Source organism: Ursus americanus, chromosome 12 (genome assembly GCF_024610735.1).
Source record: "Ursus americanus isolate L20-20 chromosome 12, mUrsAme1.1.p, whole genome shotgun sequence".
Classification (NCBI taxonomy): domain Eukaryota; kingdom Metazoa; phylum Chordata; class Mammalia; order Carnivora; family Ursidae; genus Ursus; species Ursus americanus.
In genome coordinates this window covers 16368624-16390018 of record NC_142138.1, presented here as the reverse complement: position 1 = coordinate 16390018, position 21395 = coordinate 16368624, and the positions used below count along the sequence as shown (strand labels likewise).

Genomic DNA, 21395 nt, shown 5'->3' with positions numbered 1-21395 from the left:
CTTCACTTGGTAAATGTTGCGCAGGAATGGGGCCACACATCGAGAGGACTGTTGACACACTGAAGCTTCCACGGGAAGGTGATAAAGATGATGGAGTGCTGTGAGGAGTGGCTGATGGAATCAGAGTGGTTTCACCGAGGAAGGAAGAGATTAACAGGGAGATATGAAAATTGTTTTACATAAGAGGAATTCAGTTTATTCTTCCTTGGATCAGTACGAGCATGTGTTGAGTATCTGTTATGTGCTCTATACATCTCATGTAATTCATAATGCCATCTTAAAGGGCATGTGTATTTCATTTCTATTTTCTGAAACAGGAAACTGAAGTGCAGAGAGATTCAGTGACTTGCCCTAGGTCATGCAGATAGTGAACGATGTAGCTTAAATTGGAGTCCAGGCCTGTCTTTCTACTAAACTGCTTCTCTCTCCACTGTACTAATAGATTCTCCCAAATTATAGGCATAAACAAAAGAGTTGTCTTGCTTTTCATCCACCAAAGCTAACAAAAGCTTCCAGCACTTGGGGCAGGAGGATGCTAGCGATATTGCTGTCCTAAGAATTTACCTCTTTAGATGGCCAAAGTGAAAGAGATTTTTCCTGGGGATCTTTTCTTCCATGTTCTTGCCCTAGGATGAAGCCCCTGTATATTGCAGCAACCAAGAACCAACTGAATAAACCAATAAACATTGTGCTTTCTAGAATAGGGACAATGCTACTTCAAGTTTCCATGAAGAAAACCTCATCTATAGCACCCTGGACCTCTTCTTTGCTGGAACTGAGACAACTTCAACAACACTGCGCTGGGGTCTGCTTTACTTGGCCCTCAACCCAGAAATCCAAGGTGAGCATGTCAGTGAGTGTGGCTGGGCCAGGACAGAATGGTGCCTCCTGGAGTATACTGCCCCCGAGCTGGGGCTAGAAGATAGCATGGTAGAATGAAAAGATAGGACAGTCGTGAGGTGATGTGGACTTGAGAATGGGTACCTTCTTCAGTTTTTCTGTTAGGATTCTGATGGGTTCACATCATACCAATATAACAGAGTCCCTGCCCTCAGGAAACTCAGAGTCTAGAGGGGAAACAATGAAGTCAATTGACATTGTGGTGAGTTCCAGGAAAAGACTTACATTCTTACATGAAATCTGGTTACAGCCTTTCATCCTTGTAAGTAATGTCTTCCACTGCCCTGCGGATAATGTTCAAACTCTTTAGTCTGGCATATCATGCCTTCTGATGTGCCTCCTTCTGTCTGTCCAGCCTCAGCTCCATCCACCCTGCATGGTGGTCTCATTAAATTACATGTTGTTTTCTTTGCACTGTCCTTATTTATGCCTCTGCCATCAGGCCGGCTCTTCCCTCTACCACCTGTGCAGTTCCCCAATTTCTCTACGTGGTAAATCACCAGGTGCACTTGAAGAATTTGCTCAGATACGCCCTCTTCTAAGATGTTTCCCCATGCTTGCAGGCAACTACTTCCTCTAAAGATGACTTTATTATTATTAGGATTATTTTCTTCCTCTAGAGATGGCCTAACATACCTCCACTACTGTGCTGATCGCACATTATTCATATGTCTTCCATAAAGACTGTTGTCCATTCAAAGGCAGTGATTTTTTTATAATGTTTTTTTATTATATTATGTTAGTCACCATACAGTACATCCCTGGTTTTTTATGTAAAGTTCCATGATTCATTAGTTGCGTATAACACCCAGTGCCCTCCTTACTACCCATCACCAGCCTATCCCATTCCCCCAGCCCCTCCCCTCTGAAGCCCTCAGTTTGTTTCTCAGAGTCCATAGTCTCTCATGCTTCATTCCCCCTTCTGATTACCTCCCCTTTCTTTATCCCTTTCCTCTCCTACTGATCTTCCTAGTTCTTATGTTCCATAGATGAGAGAAACCATATGATAATTGTCTTTCTCTGCTTGACTTATTTCACTTAGCATTATATCCTCCAGTGCCGTCCATGTTGCAGCAAATGTTGAGAAATCATTCTTTTTGATGGCTGAGTAATATTCCATTGTATATATGGACCACATCTTCTTAATCCAGTCATCTGTTGAAGGGCATCTCGGCTCCTTCCACGATTTAGCTATTGTGGACAATGCTGCTATGAACATTGGGGTGCATGTGGCCCTTCTCTTCACTACGTCTGTATCTTTGGGGTAAATACCCAGTAGTGCAATGGCTGGATCAGAAAGGCAGTGATTGTTATAGTCTTTTTTTTTTTTTCTCTCTAGGACCCAGAACAGTTTGAGTGTATGAGAGATGGGCTATTAGAATACAGTTTTTCAAACTGTGTGTAACAGTTTATTAATGGGACATAAAATCAATTTAGTAGATCAAGACCAACATTTTCCCCTAAAATAAAAACAGAATAGAAAAGATCAGAGTACTTCCCATGTACTAGGGATAAATTTGTTCATGAAACTTTTATACAAAGAAGTATGTTTTATATGTGTGTATATTTATGTTTATGTGTCTAGAGTCATGATGTGAAATGCTTTTGGAACTATGAATTACATTTTCTAAAAAGTTGAAAAGCTACCTCATTAGGATATAGATTTGGCTTCTGTAGTAGGGTCTCTAAAATAACAATAGCTTAAAATGACAGACGTTTATACCCAGCTTCATAGCAATTTTATTCAGAACAGCTAAAAGGTGGAAGCAACCCATGTGTCCAGGAATGAAAGAATGGGTAAACAAAATGTGGAACAGGGTGGAATATCATTCAGCCTTAAACAGGAAGGGAATTCTGACACATGCTCTAACATGGATGAACCTTGAGGACATCATGCTAAGTTAAATAATACAGTCACAAAAAGACATATACCGTATAATTCCATGTAGATGAGGTTTCTAGAGTAGCCAAATTCATAGAAACAGAAAGTAGAATGGTGGTTTCCAAGGGCTTGGGGTAGGAGAAAATGAGAAGTTATCGTTCAATGGATGAACAGTTTCAGTTTTTCAAGATGAAAAGTTCTGGAGATTGGTTGCACAAGGTGAATATATATATACAACATCATTAAACTGCATGCTTAAATACGGTTAACATGGTAAATTTTATGTCACATGTATTTTACCACAATTTTAAAAACATTTTAAGTGGCCAGTAAAAAAGAAATTCACTTTCTCTATTTCTCTCTAAAGTAAAAAACCCTAAGCTGGACTTGCAGAGCTCTTTGGGTTCTGAGCTCTTCCAGCATGTTGCTCTGTTGTATCCAGAATGATGTCCTTGTTGGCACTCTCAAAGATGGCTCACCTCAAGGGCTGCCTTTCCTCGAGCCGGAAGGGAAGAAGAAGGAAATGCACACCCTCCCTTTAAGGACATGTTTTAAGTATTAAACATCCCTTCTACATATATTCTATTGACCACAACTTAGTCCCATGGTCATATTTAGTCACAAGGGAATCTGGGAAATGTAGTCTGTACCTGGGCAACCAGGTGTCCAGCTAAAATCTCTATTATTGTAGAAAAAAACAGGAAAAGAGGTAAATTTGGGGCACAATTAAAATTTTCTTTTGATTTGTTGGGTGCTCACCTAAATCAGTTCATATAAATCTCAAGACATCCTGAAGAGGAATGTAGATTATCCTCACTAATAAGAGAAAACTGAGGCTCAAAGAGTTGAAGTAACTTGCAGCAATGCTGCGGAGCAGCTCGAAACCAGATACGTCTAAAACCCAGGCCCGCTTTTCACTCTGAAAAACCTGAGAAACCAGAGTCTATAGTGCCTGCGGTAGTTTTAGACCTTTTTTTTTTTTTTAATTTTTTGGCCATTTTGACCCTGATTATTCCATTCTTCAGCCTAATCAGGCATTAGGGAGGTTGTGGAATAATAGAACAATAAAATCTTCTTTTCCAGAAAGAGTCCAAGCTGAGATCGACAGGGTGATTGGCCGGTCACAGCTGCCAAGTATAGCTGCTCGGGAGTCCCTGCCCTACACCAACGCCGTCATCCATGAGGTGCAGAGAATGGGAAACATCATCCCCCTGAACGTGCCCAGGGAGGTGACAGGTGATACCACGCTTGCTGGATACTACCTGCCCAAGGTAACCAGGGACTCTCAGCCTCAGATCTTCGAGCCCATCTTTTTTTTTTTTTTTTAAGATTTTTTATTTATTTATTCGACAGAGATAGAGACAGCCAGCGAGAGAGGGAACACAGCAGGGGGAGTGGGAAGAAGAAGCAGGCTCACAGCGGAGGAGCCTGATGTGGGGCTCAATCCCAGAACGCCAGGATCACGCCCTGAGCCGAAGGCAGATGCTTAACCGCTGTGCTACCCAGGCGCCCCTCGAGCCCATCTTTTTAAATGGTAGAAACTCGGAACTGAAAGGGTGACCCGTACTCTTGTCCCAGGGAATCACTTAAACGGGAAGAGAGATATACTACACCTGAGATAATACTAGCTTTTTTCCCTACATGTGGTCTTTGGAACATTAATTCGACTAGGCATTAATAGGTATTATGGAGGGGAAGGAGGATTCTTTGGTCAAATGTGTTTAGGCAAAGACCAGCTTTTCTTTGCTGTGGGATGTCTCCGTCTGTTTTTTTTAGCATGTAATGTGCATTACGGATATTTGTGGGAATACAGCAAGCAGAAGTTCTCAGTCAGACTTCACCACGGAGCCCTTTACTTTGCCAGGGTGGAGCTTCTCACAGCACTAGGGACCTGCCAGACCTGGGCAATTCTGCTTCACAATCATGGGCTTACAGAATATTAAAATATGAAGGGACGTTTGAGACTACCTGGGCCAATATCACATTAATGCTGGTGTGTCTAGCATGATACTCCCCACAAGTGTTTTTCCAGCTTTTACATACAACCCTGCAGTGGGACTGTCTACAAGGGAAGCCAACCCAGGTATTGCAGTATTGATTATTTGAAAAGGAGAGAAGGGAATCAATGCTTATTAAGCAAGGAGTATGTGCCATGGCATGGACGCTATCGGTGCTTTCAAAAGGTCTTCATCGGTCCTCAGAACAACTGTTATTTCCATTTTATAAATTTGGAAGTCAAGGCTCAGGAGTGATTAAGCTTGCACAAGACAGCTCAACTCTGAAGTGACACGAGCTGAGTTCCAGAAGCAGATCTGTTTTGTTTCCCAGGCTCATCTTTTCTGTACTATACCATGTTCTCCCCACAGGAGCTGCTTTACTTGCACTTGAAGAGAGTCTCTCTGCAATTGTTTCCAGTTGGTCTCTGTTAAATTTCTGTCCTCACAAAGGAAATTCTTTATTTAAATTCAGCTTAGTTAACATATACTGTAGTATTAGTTTCAGGGGTAGAATTTAGTGATTCATCAGTTGCATATAACACCCAGTGCTCATTACACCAAGTGCCCTCCTTAAGGCCCATCGCCCAGTTACCCCATCCCCCCACCATCCCTTAGGGTTTGCCTCCCTCTTTGTTTTCATCTTATTTTATTTTTCCTTCCCTTCCCCTATGGTCATCTGTTTTGTTTCTTGAATTCCACATATCAGTGAAATCCTATGGTATTTGTCTTTCTCTGACTGACTTATTTCACTTCGCATAATACCCTCTAGTTCCACCCACACTGCTGCAAATGTTAAGATGTCATTCTTTTTGATGGCTGATATTTCATTGTTTATATATACCACATCTTTATCCACATTCATCTGTTGATCATCCTGATCAAGCTCTTTCTATATTTTGGCTATTGAGGACATTGTTGTTATAAACATTGGGTGCATGTCCCCCTTCAGATCACTAGGTTTGTATTGTTTGGATAAATACCAAGTAGTATAATTGCTGGGTCATAGGGTAGCTCTATTTTCAACTTTCTGAGGAACCTCCATACTGTTTTCCAGAGTGGCCGCACCAGCTTGCTTTCCCACTAACAGTGTAAGAGGGTTCCCCTTTCTTCACATCCTCACCAACATCTGTTGCTTCCTGAGTTGTTCATTTTAGCCATTCTGACTGGTGTGGGGTGGTATCTCATTGTGGTTTTGATCTGTATTTCCCTGATGCTGAGTGATGTTGAGCATTTTTTCATGTGTCTCTTGGCCATTTGTATGTCTTCTTTGGAGAAATGTCTGTTCATGCTTCTGCCCATCTCTTGATTAGCTTACTTGTTCTTTGGCTATTGAGTTTGATAAGTTCTTTACAGATTTTGGATACTAGCCCTTTATCTGATAAGACATTTGCAAATATCTTCTCCCATTCTGTAGTTTGTCTTTTGGTTTTGTTGACTGTTTCCTTTGCTGTGCAAAGCTTTTTATCTTGATAAAGTCCCAATAGTTCATTTTTGCTTTTGTTTCCCTTGCCTTTGGAGAGTATCTACAAAGAAGTTGCTGCTGCCGAGGTCAAAGAGGTTGTTGCCTATGTTCTCCTCCAGGATTTTGATGGATTCCTGTCTTTCATCCATTTTGAGTTCATCTTTCTCTATGGTTTAAGAAAATGGTCAAGTTTCATTCAGCTACATGTGGCTGTCCAATTTTCCCAGCACATTTATAGAAGAGACTGTCCTTTCTCCATTGGATATTCTTTCCTGCTTCGGCGAAGATTAGTTGACCATAGAGTTGAGGGTCCATTTCTGGGTTCTCTATTCTGTTCCATTGATCTATGTGTCTGATTTTGTGCCAATACCATACTGTCTTGATGACTACAGCTTTGTAATGGAGATTGAAGTCTGGCATTGTGATGCCCCCAGCTTTGGTTTTCTTTTTCAACATTCCTCTGGCTATTCGGGGTCTTTTCTGGTTCCATACAAATTTTAGGGTTGTCTGTTCCAGCTCTGTGAGAAATGCTGATGGCATTTTGATAGGGATTGCACTGAATGTGTAGATTGCTTTGGGTAGCAGAGACATTACAACAGTATTTGTTCTTCCAATCCATGAGCATGGAATGTTTTTCCATTTCTTTGTGTCTTCCTCTATTTTTTTCATAAGTGTTCTATAGTTTTCTGAGTACAGATCCTTCACCTCTTTGGTTAGATTTATTCCTAGGTATGTTATGGTTTTTAGTGCAACTGTAAATGGGATTGATTCCTTAATTTCTCTTTCTTCTGCCTCATTGGTAGTGCATAGAAATGCAACTGACTTCTGTGCATTGATTTTCTATCCCGTGACTTTACTGAATTCCTGTACATAGAGTATCACGTCATCTGCGAAGAGTAAAAGTTTGACTTCTTCTTTGCTGATTTGGATGCCTTTTATTTCTTTTTGTTGTCTGATTGCTGAGGGTAGGACTTCCAGTACTATGTTGAACAACAGTGGCGACAGTGGACATCCCTGTCATGTTCCTGACCTTAGGGGAAAAGCTCTGTTTTTCCCTCTGGAGAATGATATTTGTTGTGGGTTTTCGTATATGGCTTTTATGCTATTAAGGTATGTTCCCTCTATCCTTACATGGCAGAGAGTTTTTATCAAGAAAGGATGCTGTATTTTGTCAAAAATTTTTTTCTTTGTCTATTGAGGGGATCATATGGCTCTTGTCCTTCCTTTTATTAATGTGGTGTAGCACACTGATTGATTGATTTGCAGATGTTGACCATCCTTGCAGCCCAGGAATAAATCCAACTTGGTCGTCATGAATAATCCTTTTAATGTACTGTTGGATCCTATTACTAGTATCTTGGTGACAATATTTGCATCCATGTTCATCAGGGATATTGGTCTGTAATTCTTTTTTGTCTTTGGTTTTGGGATCAAGGTAATGCTGGCCTCATAGAATGAGTTTGGAAGTTTCCTTCCATTTCTGTTTTTTTGAAACAGCTTCAGAAAAATAGGTATTAATTCTTCTTTAAATGTTTGGTAGAATTCTGCTGGGAGACCATCCAGCCTTTGACTCTTGTTTGTTGGGAGATTTTTGATTACTGATTCAATTTCCTCACAAAGGAAATTTTGTTCTGAAGCGGCCCACCAGTCTTAAGATCTCGGCAGACAGCTCTCCTCTGCCCCCTAGTGTCCTCTCTCCACATTGCACATTTACAGTTCCTTTTCTTTCTCAAGACCTTGGTCAGCCTCTGAGGATCCATTCCAACTTGTCTAGGTCCCTCTGCATGTGTCTTACCTGGGGTCTCTCTCAACAGGCAGAAACTGAGGAGCCTACCCATTCCTATACCTGTTCCTACAGCTGTTTCCATTCACTGTTTTCTTACTGAATGACACCTTGTGGGTGAAGCCTGAGGTCTATATTATTTCACAGCTGCTGTTTACATTTTTCTAGCAATTCATTTAGTTCAACAGACTCATTCTATCACTGATTTTTTAATATCAGCTTTAATTAAGACCCTGGGAACTGAGAGAGCGAATTGACTATATCTTGTAGAGGCAAGGAGTGAGCCACGGCTTTGACATGAACTAGACCTTGTACAAATCATGGCTCTCCCTCCTCCTCCCACTGCGTGACTCTGGGCATGTCACTTAATGTCTCAGAGCTGATTTATTTATCTGTAAAATGCTTTTAAAACTACTTCATAGGTGGAGATAAAATGAGATCATGCATGTAGTGTTTAGTACAGAAAGTGCTCAAGGGGCGCCTGGGTGGCACAGCGGTTAAGCGCCTGCCTTTGGCTCAGGGCGTGATCCCGGCGTTCTGGGATCGAGCCCCACATCAGGCTCCTCCGCTGAGAGCCTGCTTCTTCCTCTCCCACTCCGCCTGCTTGTGTTCCCTCTCTCGCTGGCTGTCTCTATCTCTGTCAAATAAATAAATAAAATCTTTTAAAAAAATTTAAAAAAAAAGAAAGTGCTCAAAATAGCAGTTATTTATTAATTTAATAAATGTCCATTAAGCATCTAAAATGCTCCCATCTGGGAAAGCAACTCTGAATAAAATAATCATGCAAGTATATACTTACAAACTATAATAACTGCCCAGCGGGGAGAACTCACTGGTTTCCATGAAGATATAGGCCAGCTGGAATGGGGAGGAGAAGCAGGAGTGGTCAGAGAGGACTTCCAAAGGGAAGTGTTGTTTGAGCTGAGGATTAAAGGGTGGTTGAGAGTTAGCTCAGTGACAGAGTAGAGAAGAAGGGCATTCCAGGCAAGGTGAATGGCTTGCCAAAAAGTCTGGAAATGAGAACATAGCATTTTTGAGAAGCTGAAAGCAGGCCTCTGTATGTGAGGGCAGGTAGAAGGAGAGTGGTTCAGACAGGGGTCAGGAGATGGGTCTCTCACCTCAGGGTGGTGGGAAGCTATTGAAAGATATTCAAGGGTGGGTGGATGGGTGTGGCATCATTAAGTCATGTTCCAAGCTCACTCTGCTTTTAACGTGTGGAGCAGATTGAAAGGGGAGACTTTATGGGCATAGGTGGGCAGCTCTTGCAGGAGTCTAGGCATGCCGGCTGGTAGGCTGGACTAAGGCAGGGGCAGACACAGAATGGAGGCGATAGAATCAAGAGACATTTAAAGTAAAATTGATCAGCCTTAGTGAAGGATTGGATGAAGGCAGAAAGGGGAAAAGGGAGACAATATGGAGGACTCCTGGGTTTCTTGCTAGTAGCTGGATGGATAGTGGTTCCTTTCACTGAGGCACCTGATTTTTATTAGTCAACCTCCTATGGAGTGTACCAGACACCAGAGGGAAGAGACGGATGAGACATCTTTTACCTGGTGGAGCTGCCATGGTTATTACTTTGCTGAACAGCTGGGTGGATTTTGGTACAACGGTACTGACTAGCCAGCTGTTGTTAAATCTCTCATTGATGAAGATATGTCCCTGTAGAAAGATCCATTCTGCAGTCAGTAGAAGCTACACTTCCCTGGGCAATTCCCTGCAAGCCCATCATTTTAAGCTGTCCCATCACAAAGAGCAGGGACCCCAGTGGGTGGGTGGGAGATTGGGTGCAGAAGACAGTGAGCTGGGGAGAGTGAGGGAGTCCGTGGGGTGGGATGCAGTCAGGCCCTGGCATAGGAGTCAGGAGACTGCGACTCTTCTGAGTAGGTGTGTTGCATGGGTGAAGCCTTGCCTGAGTCTTTGCTGCCTTCTCTAGGGAACCATGATCCTGACCAATCTGACTGCACTGCACAGGGACCCTGCAGAATGGGCCACCCCCGACACGTTCAATCCGGAGCATTTTCTGGAGAATGGACAGTTTAAGAAAAGGGAAACCTTTCTGCCTTTCTCAGTAGGTGAGTTGTAACAAACAGGAGTGTCAGAATCCAGAGTCCCTCTCTTAGCCCTCCCCCTATTCTTCTCCCTGCTACAAATGCTACACAGAGCCCACACTGTGGAATACATGGTGGTCTGCTTATCAGTAACTTAAATATAAATATAGATTGGTTTTCTGATCCAATCTCCTTTTGCTGATGACACTAAGGCTCAGAAGGGGAGGAACTGGAATTTGAACGCACGTGGTAAGGCCTGAGTGTATCTCAGGTGATTCTGATTAGATCTTCTTGGTCTTACTTCGCCTCATTCTATGTCATTGCTCACATTGGACAAGTCCCTTCCTAATAGGAAAGCTGCTATGAGCTGTAGGAATACCTTCCAGTCTTCTGTCTACAGTAGCTTCAAGTTCTGTTATTTCAGTACCAAGTCCCAGCCGTATATTTCAAGGATTATAATTATTCTTGCCTCACTGGTGCTTTGCTATTGAGAATTTTATCATACCCTCTTAATTACAGACTTCATTTGTAAGCACATTATCTCATTTAATCTTTGCAGGAACCCAGTTATTAATAATTAGACAGGAAAGTGGTTAGTATTTCCATTCTTAATACAAGGAAACTAAGAATAAGAGAGTTGTTTCTTATCCAAGATCCTGTGCTCAAGGAATTGGCAGAACAGGGCCTAAGGCTCAAGGTTTTATATCTCTAGTCTACTGCTCTTTACCACAACTAGAATGTAACTCACCTTCCCACTTAAAGGCCCTTCCACTTTCAGAATTCATTCCATAGGTATCAGTTAGCATATGTATACATAACAAACAGTCCACAAATTCAGTGGCTTGAAACGGTAAGTTATTAAAACAGTATTATTGCTTACAAGTCTATGGTTCAGCTAGGTAGCTCTGCTGGTCTTAGCTGGGCTTGTTCATGTGTTTGGGAGGTCAGCTGGCTGAAAAGCTAATCTAGGATGACCTCAGCTGAAACAACAAAGCTTCCCACGCTGTCCCTCATTCTCTACCAGGCTAGCCTGGCTTGTTTACATGTTAGTGTTAAGATCCCAAGAGAGAAAACAGAAGTAATGTCTCTGAATGCTCAGGAACTGGCATTCTGTCACTTCTATTGGCTACTGCAAGTCCTAAGGTCAGTCCCAATTACGGGAAGGGAAAATATTATAATTTTTGGTGGGAAAGGTTATGAAGTCACATTGCAAAGGAAGGGGGTACACAGAGTAGAGGGGAGCTGGAGCTGTTTTTGCAGTCGTTCTTATCTCTCTTTGTGATTGAGAATCAGAAACGCATGACCTCACAACCTGAATGTAATCACGAGGAAACATGAAAGACACTTACCAAGTAATTTGTCTGTCATATTCAAGAAAGCCAATCATATAGACCTGGAATGTATAGACAGACAGACAGACAGACAGACACACACACACACACACACACACACACACACACAATATGGAATAGTATTCAGCCATAAAAAATGGAATCTTGCCATTTGCAACACCATGGATGGAGTTAGAGAGTATTATGCTAAGTGAAATAAGTTATTTAGAGAAGGACAAATACCATATGATTTCAGTCATATGTGTAATTTAAGAAACAAATGAGCAAAGGAAAAAAAAAAGAAGAGAGACAGACAAACCAAGACACAGACTCTTAACTACAGGGAACAAACTCATGGTTGCCAGAGGGGAGGGAGGTGGGGGGACGGGTGAACTAGGTGATGGGAGTAAGGAGTGCACTTGTTGTGATGAGCACCGAGTAATGGGCAGAATTGTTGAATCGCTGTATTGCACATCTGAAACTCATATAACTGTATGGAATTAAAATGGAAAGCTCAGTTAAAAAAAAAAGCCAGTTGTGGAAGCTGAGGAGTCACCTGCATGAAAGCCAAATGCAACAGATGATACTCAACAGGTCCTTTTACAATAAAGGGCATTATTGGGACAACTGGCAAGACCTGACTGGGGGTCTCGGGGGCGAAATGGTGGTAATGAGTCCATGTTTTCCTGCATTGGTAGTTATGTCGGAGAATGTCCTTCTTTTTAGGAAATACGTACTAAAGATTTCATAGGTAATGTAGACGATGTACTTTCAAATAAATCACTCAGGAGAAACAGGTTCTTTGTATTATTCCCGCAAGTTTTCTGTACTTTGAAAGTGTTTCAGAATAAAAGGCATGATATGGAAAGTATCACAATAAAGAACTGTAATATACAGAAAGCTATTTCAGTAATGCTGCCACTGAAAATGTTTTATTTAAAGGTAGCCTTTAAAATTGCATTCTTCCATTTTTTGACAATTAACCAGATGAAGTTAATGCTAAGCTATTTTACAGCTAGAAAGTTTATTATTATCCAGGGGATGTGTTAAGATACTTTGTTTTGGGGGTGCCTGGATGGCTCCAGAATTAAGCGCCTGCCTTTGGCTCAGGTCATGATCCTGGGTCCTGGGATCGAGCCCCACATCCGGCTTGGTGGGGAGCCTGCTTCTCCCTCTCCACTCTGCTTGTGCTCTCTCTCACTATCTCTGTTGCTATCTCTGTCTCTCTCAAATAAGTAAATAAAAATTTTAAAAAAAAGATACTTTGTTTTGCTATGTAAGTGATTAAATTCTTTGGTCTATTTAGATTCAGTGTGTAGCCCACACAACATATAAAATAAGGTTCCCATTTTATTTTTAGGTTTTTTTAAGGAGTGGGGGACAGAGGGAGAGAATCTTCAGCAGGCTCCATGCCCAGCACAGAGCCCAATGCCAGGCTTGATCTCACGACCCTGAGATTGTGACCTGAGCCAAAATCAGGAGTCAGACATTTAACTGACTGAGCCACCCAGGTGCCCCTAAAATAAGGTTCCCATTTTTTTTTTTTAAGATTTTATTTATTTGAGAGAGAAAGCACAAGCAGGGGAAGTGGCATGCAGAGGGAGAGGGAGAAGCAGGCCCTGACGAGCAGGAAGCCTGATGTGGGGCTTGATCCTAGGACCCTGGAATCGTGACCTGAGCTGAACTGAAGGCAGACACTTAACCAGCTGAGCCACCCAGGTGCACCGAGGTTCTCATTTTAAACACACACACACACACACACACACACACACACACACACACACACACACTTCCCCTGATGCCCAAATCACATAGCTAGAAAGTGGAAGGAGTTGCACTGGATCTCCCTTCTGTCTCCAGGTCCTCCCCCGCATAACAGGGAATGGGATGAGGCTAGGATGGTACCAACTGTGGGCCAAGGGGTGCAGCAAGGGCCCCATCTTAGAAGCAAACACCCCACTGGGGGAAGGACCACTGTGTATAAGGACTATTCAAGGAGTGAGCCTGAGATAATTCCAATGTAGAGGACCATCCATGGCCATGGGATCCCCAGTCATTAGGGAGGAAAACATGACATAAGGGAAAAATATTTTGCACTTTAGAAACCCTGCTCTGATATTTACTGGCTTATACTTTTCTAGTTTTAAGGAATGAAAAAAATCAATCAACACAGAGTTTTTTGTTTTGCTCCCTGCTAGTGTTGTTTGCTGATTGATTTTGAAAAGCTTTTTGGCTACACATCCACTTTTGAGGTCAACCCAGGCCTCCCTCCTCTTTTGTCCTACACCCTGTGGGTCAGCTGCCTGACCCTCGAAAGCAATGGAATTTTTGAGTCCAGACTTTGGCCTGGGTGGTTGTCAGATTAAATGGGCCTCTGTACATAAAGCTCTGGGGCCTACCAGCCCCTTCTTCTGCTTAGGTTTTTCGAGAAGTGGAAGATGTCAGTCCCAGCTGCGCACCCACACCAAATGGGAAGATGACTTGTCTTATGCTTTGTCTTTCAGGAAAGAGGGTATGCCTTGGAGAGCAGTTGGCCAAGTCTGAGCTGTTTATCTTCTTCACTTCCCTCGTGCAAAAATTTACCTTCAGGCCCCCAAACAATGAGCAGCTGAGCCTGAAGTTCAGAACGGGCCTCACCATCTCCCCAGTCAACCACCGACTCTGCGCAGTCCCTCGGGCATGAAGTTGTCAGGGAGGGAGAGGAGAAAGGAGAGCAGGAGGAGTGCTGTGTCCTCTGAAGGCACTGGAGCCTGCTCAGGAGGGAGGTGACAGAATGGGGAGTGACTCTGAGGGACAGTCACAGGAACTGGGACCCAGAGGAAGCACGACCCAAATCCCAGTCTTGCTGTCCCCTCTGATGGAGTCTTGAGCAGATCTTTCATGGTGTAAATGATTTCCCTTTTCATCCAGGAGAGGAAAAGCATATAATGAGTCCTCCTCTGAAGGAAGAGCTGTTGTGAGAATCAGAGGGAATAATGGAATTTGAGTGGCTTGGGAAACCACGCAGCTGATCATAAAAATTATAGCTGAAATCTGCCTCTTTCCTGCATCCTTCTTTAGACATGGATTTGCTTCTAGCCTGTGGAGGTGGCTCAGGTCACAGTGGTGCCAAATGATTGATAAGAGTTAGAATATGGACTCTGGGGCAGCCAGAGGCTGGCCACAAATGCTCTCACCCTTGGTAGCACTCTGCAAGCTTTATCTTGCTCCCACATCAGAATGGCCCTCAGGGAAGTCAGCCAGGGAGCTGTTACCCCCTATTTCTACAGTTTCTGTGGTTTACCTAAGGAAACACTACCTTGGCTTTGGAATCAGGACTAAGCAGAGTGTGACCACTACCAACTAAACGTGGGGAATGGGTTTGGGAAACAATGTGGAATTATATTCCATCCTTAAGGGTACCTCTTTGCCTTCATTCCTCTATCAGACATTTATTCTCAAGCTGTCCACATTGGATTTAACTATGGGGTGAGTGCGAACTTTTCTTGCAAATAGATGGTCAGCTTTTGATTAGTAAGTATTACCACCCAAACTCAGCTGAGCCCTGGTACAGTATTTCATAGAAGGGAACCAGAAATGCAGGAACCCTGCTCAATCCTTCTGCAGGTAGTTGCTGAGGGGAGATGATGGCCCGAAAATTGAAGGCCAGGTAACACTGACGGTCCATGGAGTTTTGACGCCAACCCCAGTGCAAACACACACAAAAACACCTGCTAAACTAGACTAAACCATATAGAAGATCTTTTTTCCCTAAGGTAGAGACCTTGTGTGCTTCGTCCTGCTCTACTGGAACTCTACTACCACCATTTAAACAAGCCCATGTAACCCTGATGGATGATGAGAAACCCATGGCCCAGTCATTGCTGCTGCATCCCTAGCTGACAGCTGGCCGAGCACCAGAGTTTTGCTATGAGCATCTGAGATGAGCTGGACCCAAGCATATCCAGCAGCTGAATGCAAATGCATGAGTGATCCCAGCGGAGACAGGAACTGCCCAACTGAACCCAGCCTAAACTGCCAACCTTAGATCTATGAGTTAAATGGTTATTGTTTTAAGTCACTATGTTTTCAGATGCATTCTTAGTTAATTACATTCCTCGAGGTCAGGAAGAGTATCTGTCGTATTCAAGAACAGTGCCTGGAATATGACAGGGCTCAAAAAAAATAGTGAATTAATAAATAAAGTAAGGTAGAGTAATTATGGGCTGGTGCTAGACTGGACCTATCACTCCCAGTCAGACCTCTGCCATTACCCTTTTGTCCTTGTCACCTCATTCCAATGACCTATTTCTCAGTCCTCATGCCAACTTCTGTTGTAATCCTTCAGGAACACAGTAGAGGAGTGCAAGCCTGTTCTTCCCTGTCTCTGTTCCATTTCCCAGGTAGCTTTCTGGAATGGGGCCACCTATTCCTCTTCCCCATGCTTACTTCTCAAGTATAGGCTAATGTCCCTGGATGGGTATTTTGTACTATCTGGGTCACACTGTGTTTTTGTGCATTCATCATAGCTAAGAACTTTTCCCTCTGCGTTTGAAGCAGATAAGAAATTAAGCAAGAATAAAGGGTCAAATGCAAAGGGCCACCTTCAGGGGCCGGCGTGGGATCACTGATGATGCCTGTTGCAACAGTCAGGGTCAGCACAGAGGCCTCTCTTAGTCCAAATATATCAAAGGTCCAAAGATATCACAGGGCTCTGATGTACATAAAACAACATTAAAAGCTTCAAGGGGGTGGAGGAGTATAGCACAGACAGTCAGATGACCTGGGGGCCAGGCCTGAATTCCGTGCCAGGTTTTACCATTTATTAACTTTTGCCTGTGAATTCAACAGGCTACTTTACTTTCCTGAACTCACATCCTAATCCACAAAATAGAATTAATTAACACCTACTCTGGTAAATTACGAAACTGATCAAAAGAGCCACCATCCCTCCCTGGGTTGCCTTTCCTTGTGGTACTCCTCCCCGTGGGACAGTTTTGTATAATCGCCGTGATACATCCAAGAACGGCCACGTCAATTGCTCCATAAAATGAGCGGAAGTTCCACGAGTTCAACGTGTCTCTTTTTTCTCTGCCGTGAGACCAGCAATGTCCCAGATAAAGGTCTGTCAGCCTACATCCCGGTGACAAAGAAATAAAGCAGGGTCACAGCTGACTCAAGACGGACATGCAATCAGACAAACCTATTTTGCTGTGAGCCACTAGAATTTTGGGATTGTTGGTTACGCAGCATAAGTTATCCTAAACTGTCCGATACATCAGCATTTTAATTGAGAGGCCCATATATATTTATGTTTGTAGTTACTGTGAACACCAAATATGCCTGTGTGTGTGTCTCTCTCTATACGTATATATACATATAGTATACATACTACATATAAAATGTTATTTTAATACATATTAAACATATAAATTTATATTATATATTATATATATAATCATATGTTATATGTTATATTAAACAAAGCCACAGGGTGCTTGGCATATAATAGATTAAATTGTAGTTGTAATGCTGTTATAGTTATTTCAGACAAAAACTTCAGTTATTTCTATACCTTTCTTCCTAGACAATTTGACATTTTCCTTGCTGGGTTCACAGAACAATATTTCTCCCTATCGACTACAGGATTATCATAAATCCTCTGATGGACTGCTGCATGGTGAAACCCCAGGGTGCCATCATTGGGAGTCTAGGGGAATGGCGCCCTCTGCGTTTGGACTGTGCACGGCCGTATGTGTGGGCCTCCTCGGCTGGGTGTATGATAATGTTTGTGATCTGAAACCTGCTCACCTCATCAATCACTTCTTTTAGTATTTCTGCCAAACAAGTGAACTCCAATCAATTCTCTAGACAGACTAGGTCCTTTGTCATCTTCATGTTTCTATATAAGCTATTTTATTCTGTAAGAAGTATCTCATGACACTTGGCAGACCCAGCCTAAATGTCAACTCTTCAAAGACATTTTTCTTGACACTCAGCCAGTTGGTTGCTCCCTCCTCCATTCTCTGAGGATTTTATTCAAAAGCTTTCATTTCCTTTATCCATGTCATCTCCCAGTTACACTGAGTTTTTTGGGGGCAGTTGTGCCTTGCTCACACAGGCTCAGTCCCTGACAGTTTTGGTGCATAGCAGATGCTCAGTAAATGTTGGCTGGACCTGTAGGAAGGGCGAGAGCAGCCAAGTGACTAAGGCAGAGCAGGAGCACTAAAGGTGCAGGGTGTCAGACATTTCCTGCTGCTACGTAGCAAGTCTCTGAGCTCTATGTGCCTTCACTTCACATTCAAAGACTGTATGCTAAGATCCATTCTAGTTCCAGAAATCCGACCTGCGGAGAGATCTTCTGAAATCAAAGTAAGGACCTTCAAAAAGCCACTCCTCCATAAAAGCAGCTAGAAAACTAACAAAAGTTGTCAAAATCCACGTTCCCAGAACTCTGAGTAGTAACCAAAGTCTTTCAACAATCTGAGCATTTGTTTAAGGTGGCAAAAAATTAAAATAAAAGAGCTGGATCTCAGTAACAACAACAGGCACGGTGGCGTTTTAACTTACCCTATTCCCATTCTCTTCTCCCCGGCTATGCAGTCCCCTTAAAAAACAGCAGCCTCACAACCATGGAGCTGAGAAAACCTAGCGCCAAGTAACCGCTGGAGGGAGGAGGATGGGTTTGGAGCACCCCAAAGGCCCGTGACCAGACAGCTGTCACTATTTCACCTGTCTGGCAGTCCCCCAAAAAGCCCCATTCTCGGGGCTTGTCTTTATTTACCTGATGCAAAGTTGAGTCTGTGCGAACCACACTGTAAGGCATTTGTTGAAAAATCGGTAACAGTTGTGCAACACCGCGGTAACCAGGTGGTGATACCAGCTGGTGCTGACAAGGGGGTTAAAAGGGACAACTGGGGAAGGAGATGTCCACGGGAGCTGCAAACAGCTCTACCATACTTCTGGGAATCTAAAAGGCCGGGCACATGCAAGGACTGTGTGCGGGGCCAGGAAGGCCTGGAGAAGGCCCTAATCTCTCATTCTGGCTGACCTCGAGGCTCTGCATAGGAAGGAAATTAAAGCGAAGACAGAGTTGTAAACTACCTTGTGGCATGTCCAAGACGTAACCAAACATGAGCTGAACGCAGTACAACAGAGCGGGACATCCAGCCACTTCGCATGACGGAGGACAGAAATTTTACAGAATTCATCCTAGAAAGTCACCAAACAAGAAGCAACAAAAACGGCAACAGTCACAATAACAGGCCTGGGTGGTTCCTGATTTCCAGAGTCTCCACATTATATCATTTAAAATGTCAGATTTTTAACAAACCAATTATGAACCATGTAAAGAAACAGCAAACTATGGCCGACACACAGGATACAGAGCAAACAACAGAAACTCCCCGAGGACACCCAGACGTTGGATTCACGAAACGAATCACTGAGGATAAGCTATTTTTAACAACTTTAAAATATTAATAAATTCTAATTATCTCAATTTAAAAGGCTTTAATAGGAGACATTTTTGCATATATGTATAGTGTATAACTTGTTTTTCTATGTAAGTACGCATTGTGAAAAAAATCGTTACGCTCAAGCTACATAACTTATCCATCATCTCTATAGTTCACTTTGTGTGTGGGGGAGGGCAGGCAGGGGGCTTAAGATCTATCCTCTTAGAAATTTCAAGTATGAAATGCAGTATTGTTAACTGTCACCACCATATGTACATTAGATCTCCAGAACTTATTCACCCCACATAACTGAACCTTTGTACCCTTTAACGATTACCACCCCATTTCCCCCACCCTCCAGCCCCTGGGCAACCATGGTTTTACATCCTGTTTTTATGAGTTTGGCGTTTCAGATTTCACAATTAAGTGATATCATGCAGTATTTGTCTTTCACTGTCTTCTTTCACTGAGCGTGATGTCCTCCAGGCTTACCCTGGTTGCAAATGGCAGTGTTTCCTTCCTTCTTTTTTTAAAGGTTGAAAAATACTCCTGATTTCTTCTGGTTGCCATAGGAAAGAACTGTCTTCCATTTCTATTACCCCTTTACTTTCTAGCCTACTTTATTCTTTCTTATGGATAGCACAAAGTCCTGGGTTTTTTAATCCATTCAGCTGTTCTATATCTTTTGATTGAAAAGTTTAATCAATTTTCATTTAAAATAACTATTGATACAGAAGAATTTATTATTATCCTATTGTTACATGATTTATTTTGTAGTTCTTTTCTTCTTCTTCTCTCCTGCTGTTTTCCTTTGTGTATTTTTTTTTCTATTGATGGGCTTTAATTTTTTCCTCATATTCTTTTATGTAACTTCTGTAAGTATTTTTCTATGGGGCTTACATAAATTATCATAACAGTCAATTCCAAGTGGGTAACTTCACTTATAAACAAATCTCTACACTTTTACCTCTCTTCTCCCTCAACATTATATGTTAATGATGTCACAATTTACATCCATTTATACTGTGTATCCATTAACATCATTTATAGTTATTGTTAATACTTTTGTCATTTACCCACCACTGTAAAGTAATATAACATTATATTTACCTTGGCCAATGATTTTCATACTTCCTTATGCTCTTGTGTTGCTATTTAGCATTCTTTCATTTCAACTTGAAGAACTCCCTTTAGTATTTCTTTTCAGGCAGGTTAGTGGTGATGAATTCCTCCAGTTTTTGTTTATCTAACAATCTTCACCTCCCCTTTATTTTTGAAGGACAGGTTTGTCAGGATAAGCATTCCTGGCTGGCGGGATTTTTTTTTTTTTTTCTTTCAGCTTTCTGAATATATCATCCCACTCCCTTCTGCACTGCAAGATTTCTTCTGAAAAATCTGCCCATAATCTTAAGGGACTTCCCTAGTGTGTAACATGTCATTTTTCTCTTGCTGTTTAAAAATCCTGTCTTTAACTTTTGACAATTTGATTATAATGTGTCTTGATGTGAATCTCTTTCATCTTATTTGGTATCATTTGGGTCTTGTGGGTCTAGATTTCCATACTTCCAGGTTTGGAAAGTTTTCAGGTATTCTTTCTTTGAATAAGCTTTCTGCCCATTTCTCTTTCTTCCTTCTGGGACTCCCATAATGAGTATCCTCTAAGTCTCATAAGCTATCTTCACTTTTCCATCCTTTTGTCCTTTTGCCCATTTTACCAAATGATTTCCAATGACCTTCTAGTTTGTTGATACTTTCTTCTGCTTAGTCTAGTCTGTCACTAAAGCTTATTTTTGAATTTTTCATTTCATTTCATTTCATTTCATTTCATTTCATTTCATTTCATTTCATTCAGTTACATAGAGTTCTTCGACTCTATGATTTCTGTTTGGTATTTTTTAATATTTTCTTTTTGCTGACATTCTTATTTAGCTCATGCGTTGTTCTCCTGACTTCGGTGAACATCTTTATGATCATTATTTTTATGTCCCTGTTAGGTAAATTAGTAATCTCCATTCATTAGGGTCAGTTTCTGGAGATTTACCTTGTTCTTTTATCCAGAACAGACTTTCCTCTTTCTTCATTTTCGTTGACACTCTATGTTGGTTTTTTGCACATTAGATAAAACACCCCCCACCTCTCCCAGTCTTCACAGATTGGCCTCGTATAGGAGATGAGCCTCACAAATCAGCCTGGCTAGAGATTCTGAATGCCTCTTAAACCTTTGTGCCTGTCCAAGCTTCCATCTTTGTTTTTAGTGGCCCCCAAGAGAATAGAGTATGCCAAGTCCTGTCAGTGCCTCAAGACAGGTGAGATAAAAGACAATTCCTCACGTAGCAGCTGGAAAAGTTTGGAGCACTAGGTGTGTGGTCCAATTCCTTCTCTCCTCAGGGGGAAGCTGGGAGCAGGAGTTTATCACTCACTTCCTCTACATTGAGCTGGGGAGAGTTGTGGCAAATTCCTGCTCCCTCATTTAGACCACACACACTTGCAAACGGTTGTTTTGTTCTCTGTTGCCCCCAGGGTCCTAGCAAGTGCTGGGTCATGCTAGGTCTCATA

General features: G+C 42.2%; 1 protein-coding gene across 1 annotated transcript in view; it reads left to right on the top strand.

The window, feature by feature from the left end:
- CYP2J2 (cytochrome P450 family 2 subfamily J member 2) overlaps positions 1-14435 on the top strand; it is a 33431-nt gene extending 18996 nt beyond the window's left edge. The window contains exons 6-9 of the mRNA XM_045802216.2: positions 700-841; positions 3866-4053; positions 9958-10096; positions 13908-14435. Coding sequence (XP_045658172.2) covers positions 700-841; positions 3866-4053; positions 9958-10096; positions 13908-14086 — 648 coding nt within the window. The 3' untranslated portion in view covers positions 14087-14435. The remainder of the gene's footprint in view (positions 1-699; positions 842-3865; positions 4054-9957; positions 10097-13907) is intronic.
- Positions 14436-21395: the final 6960 nt, after the last annotated feature.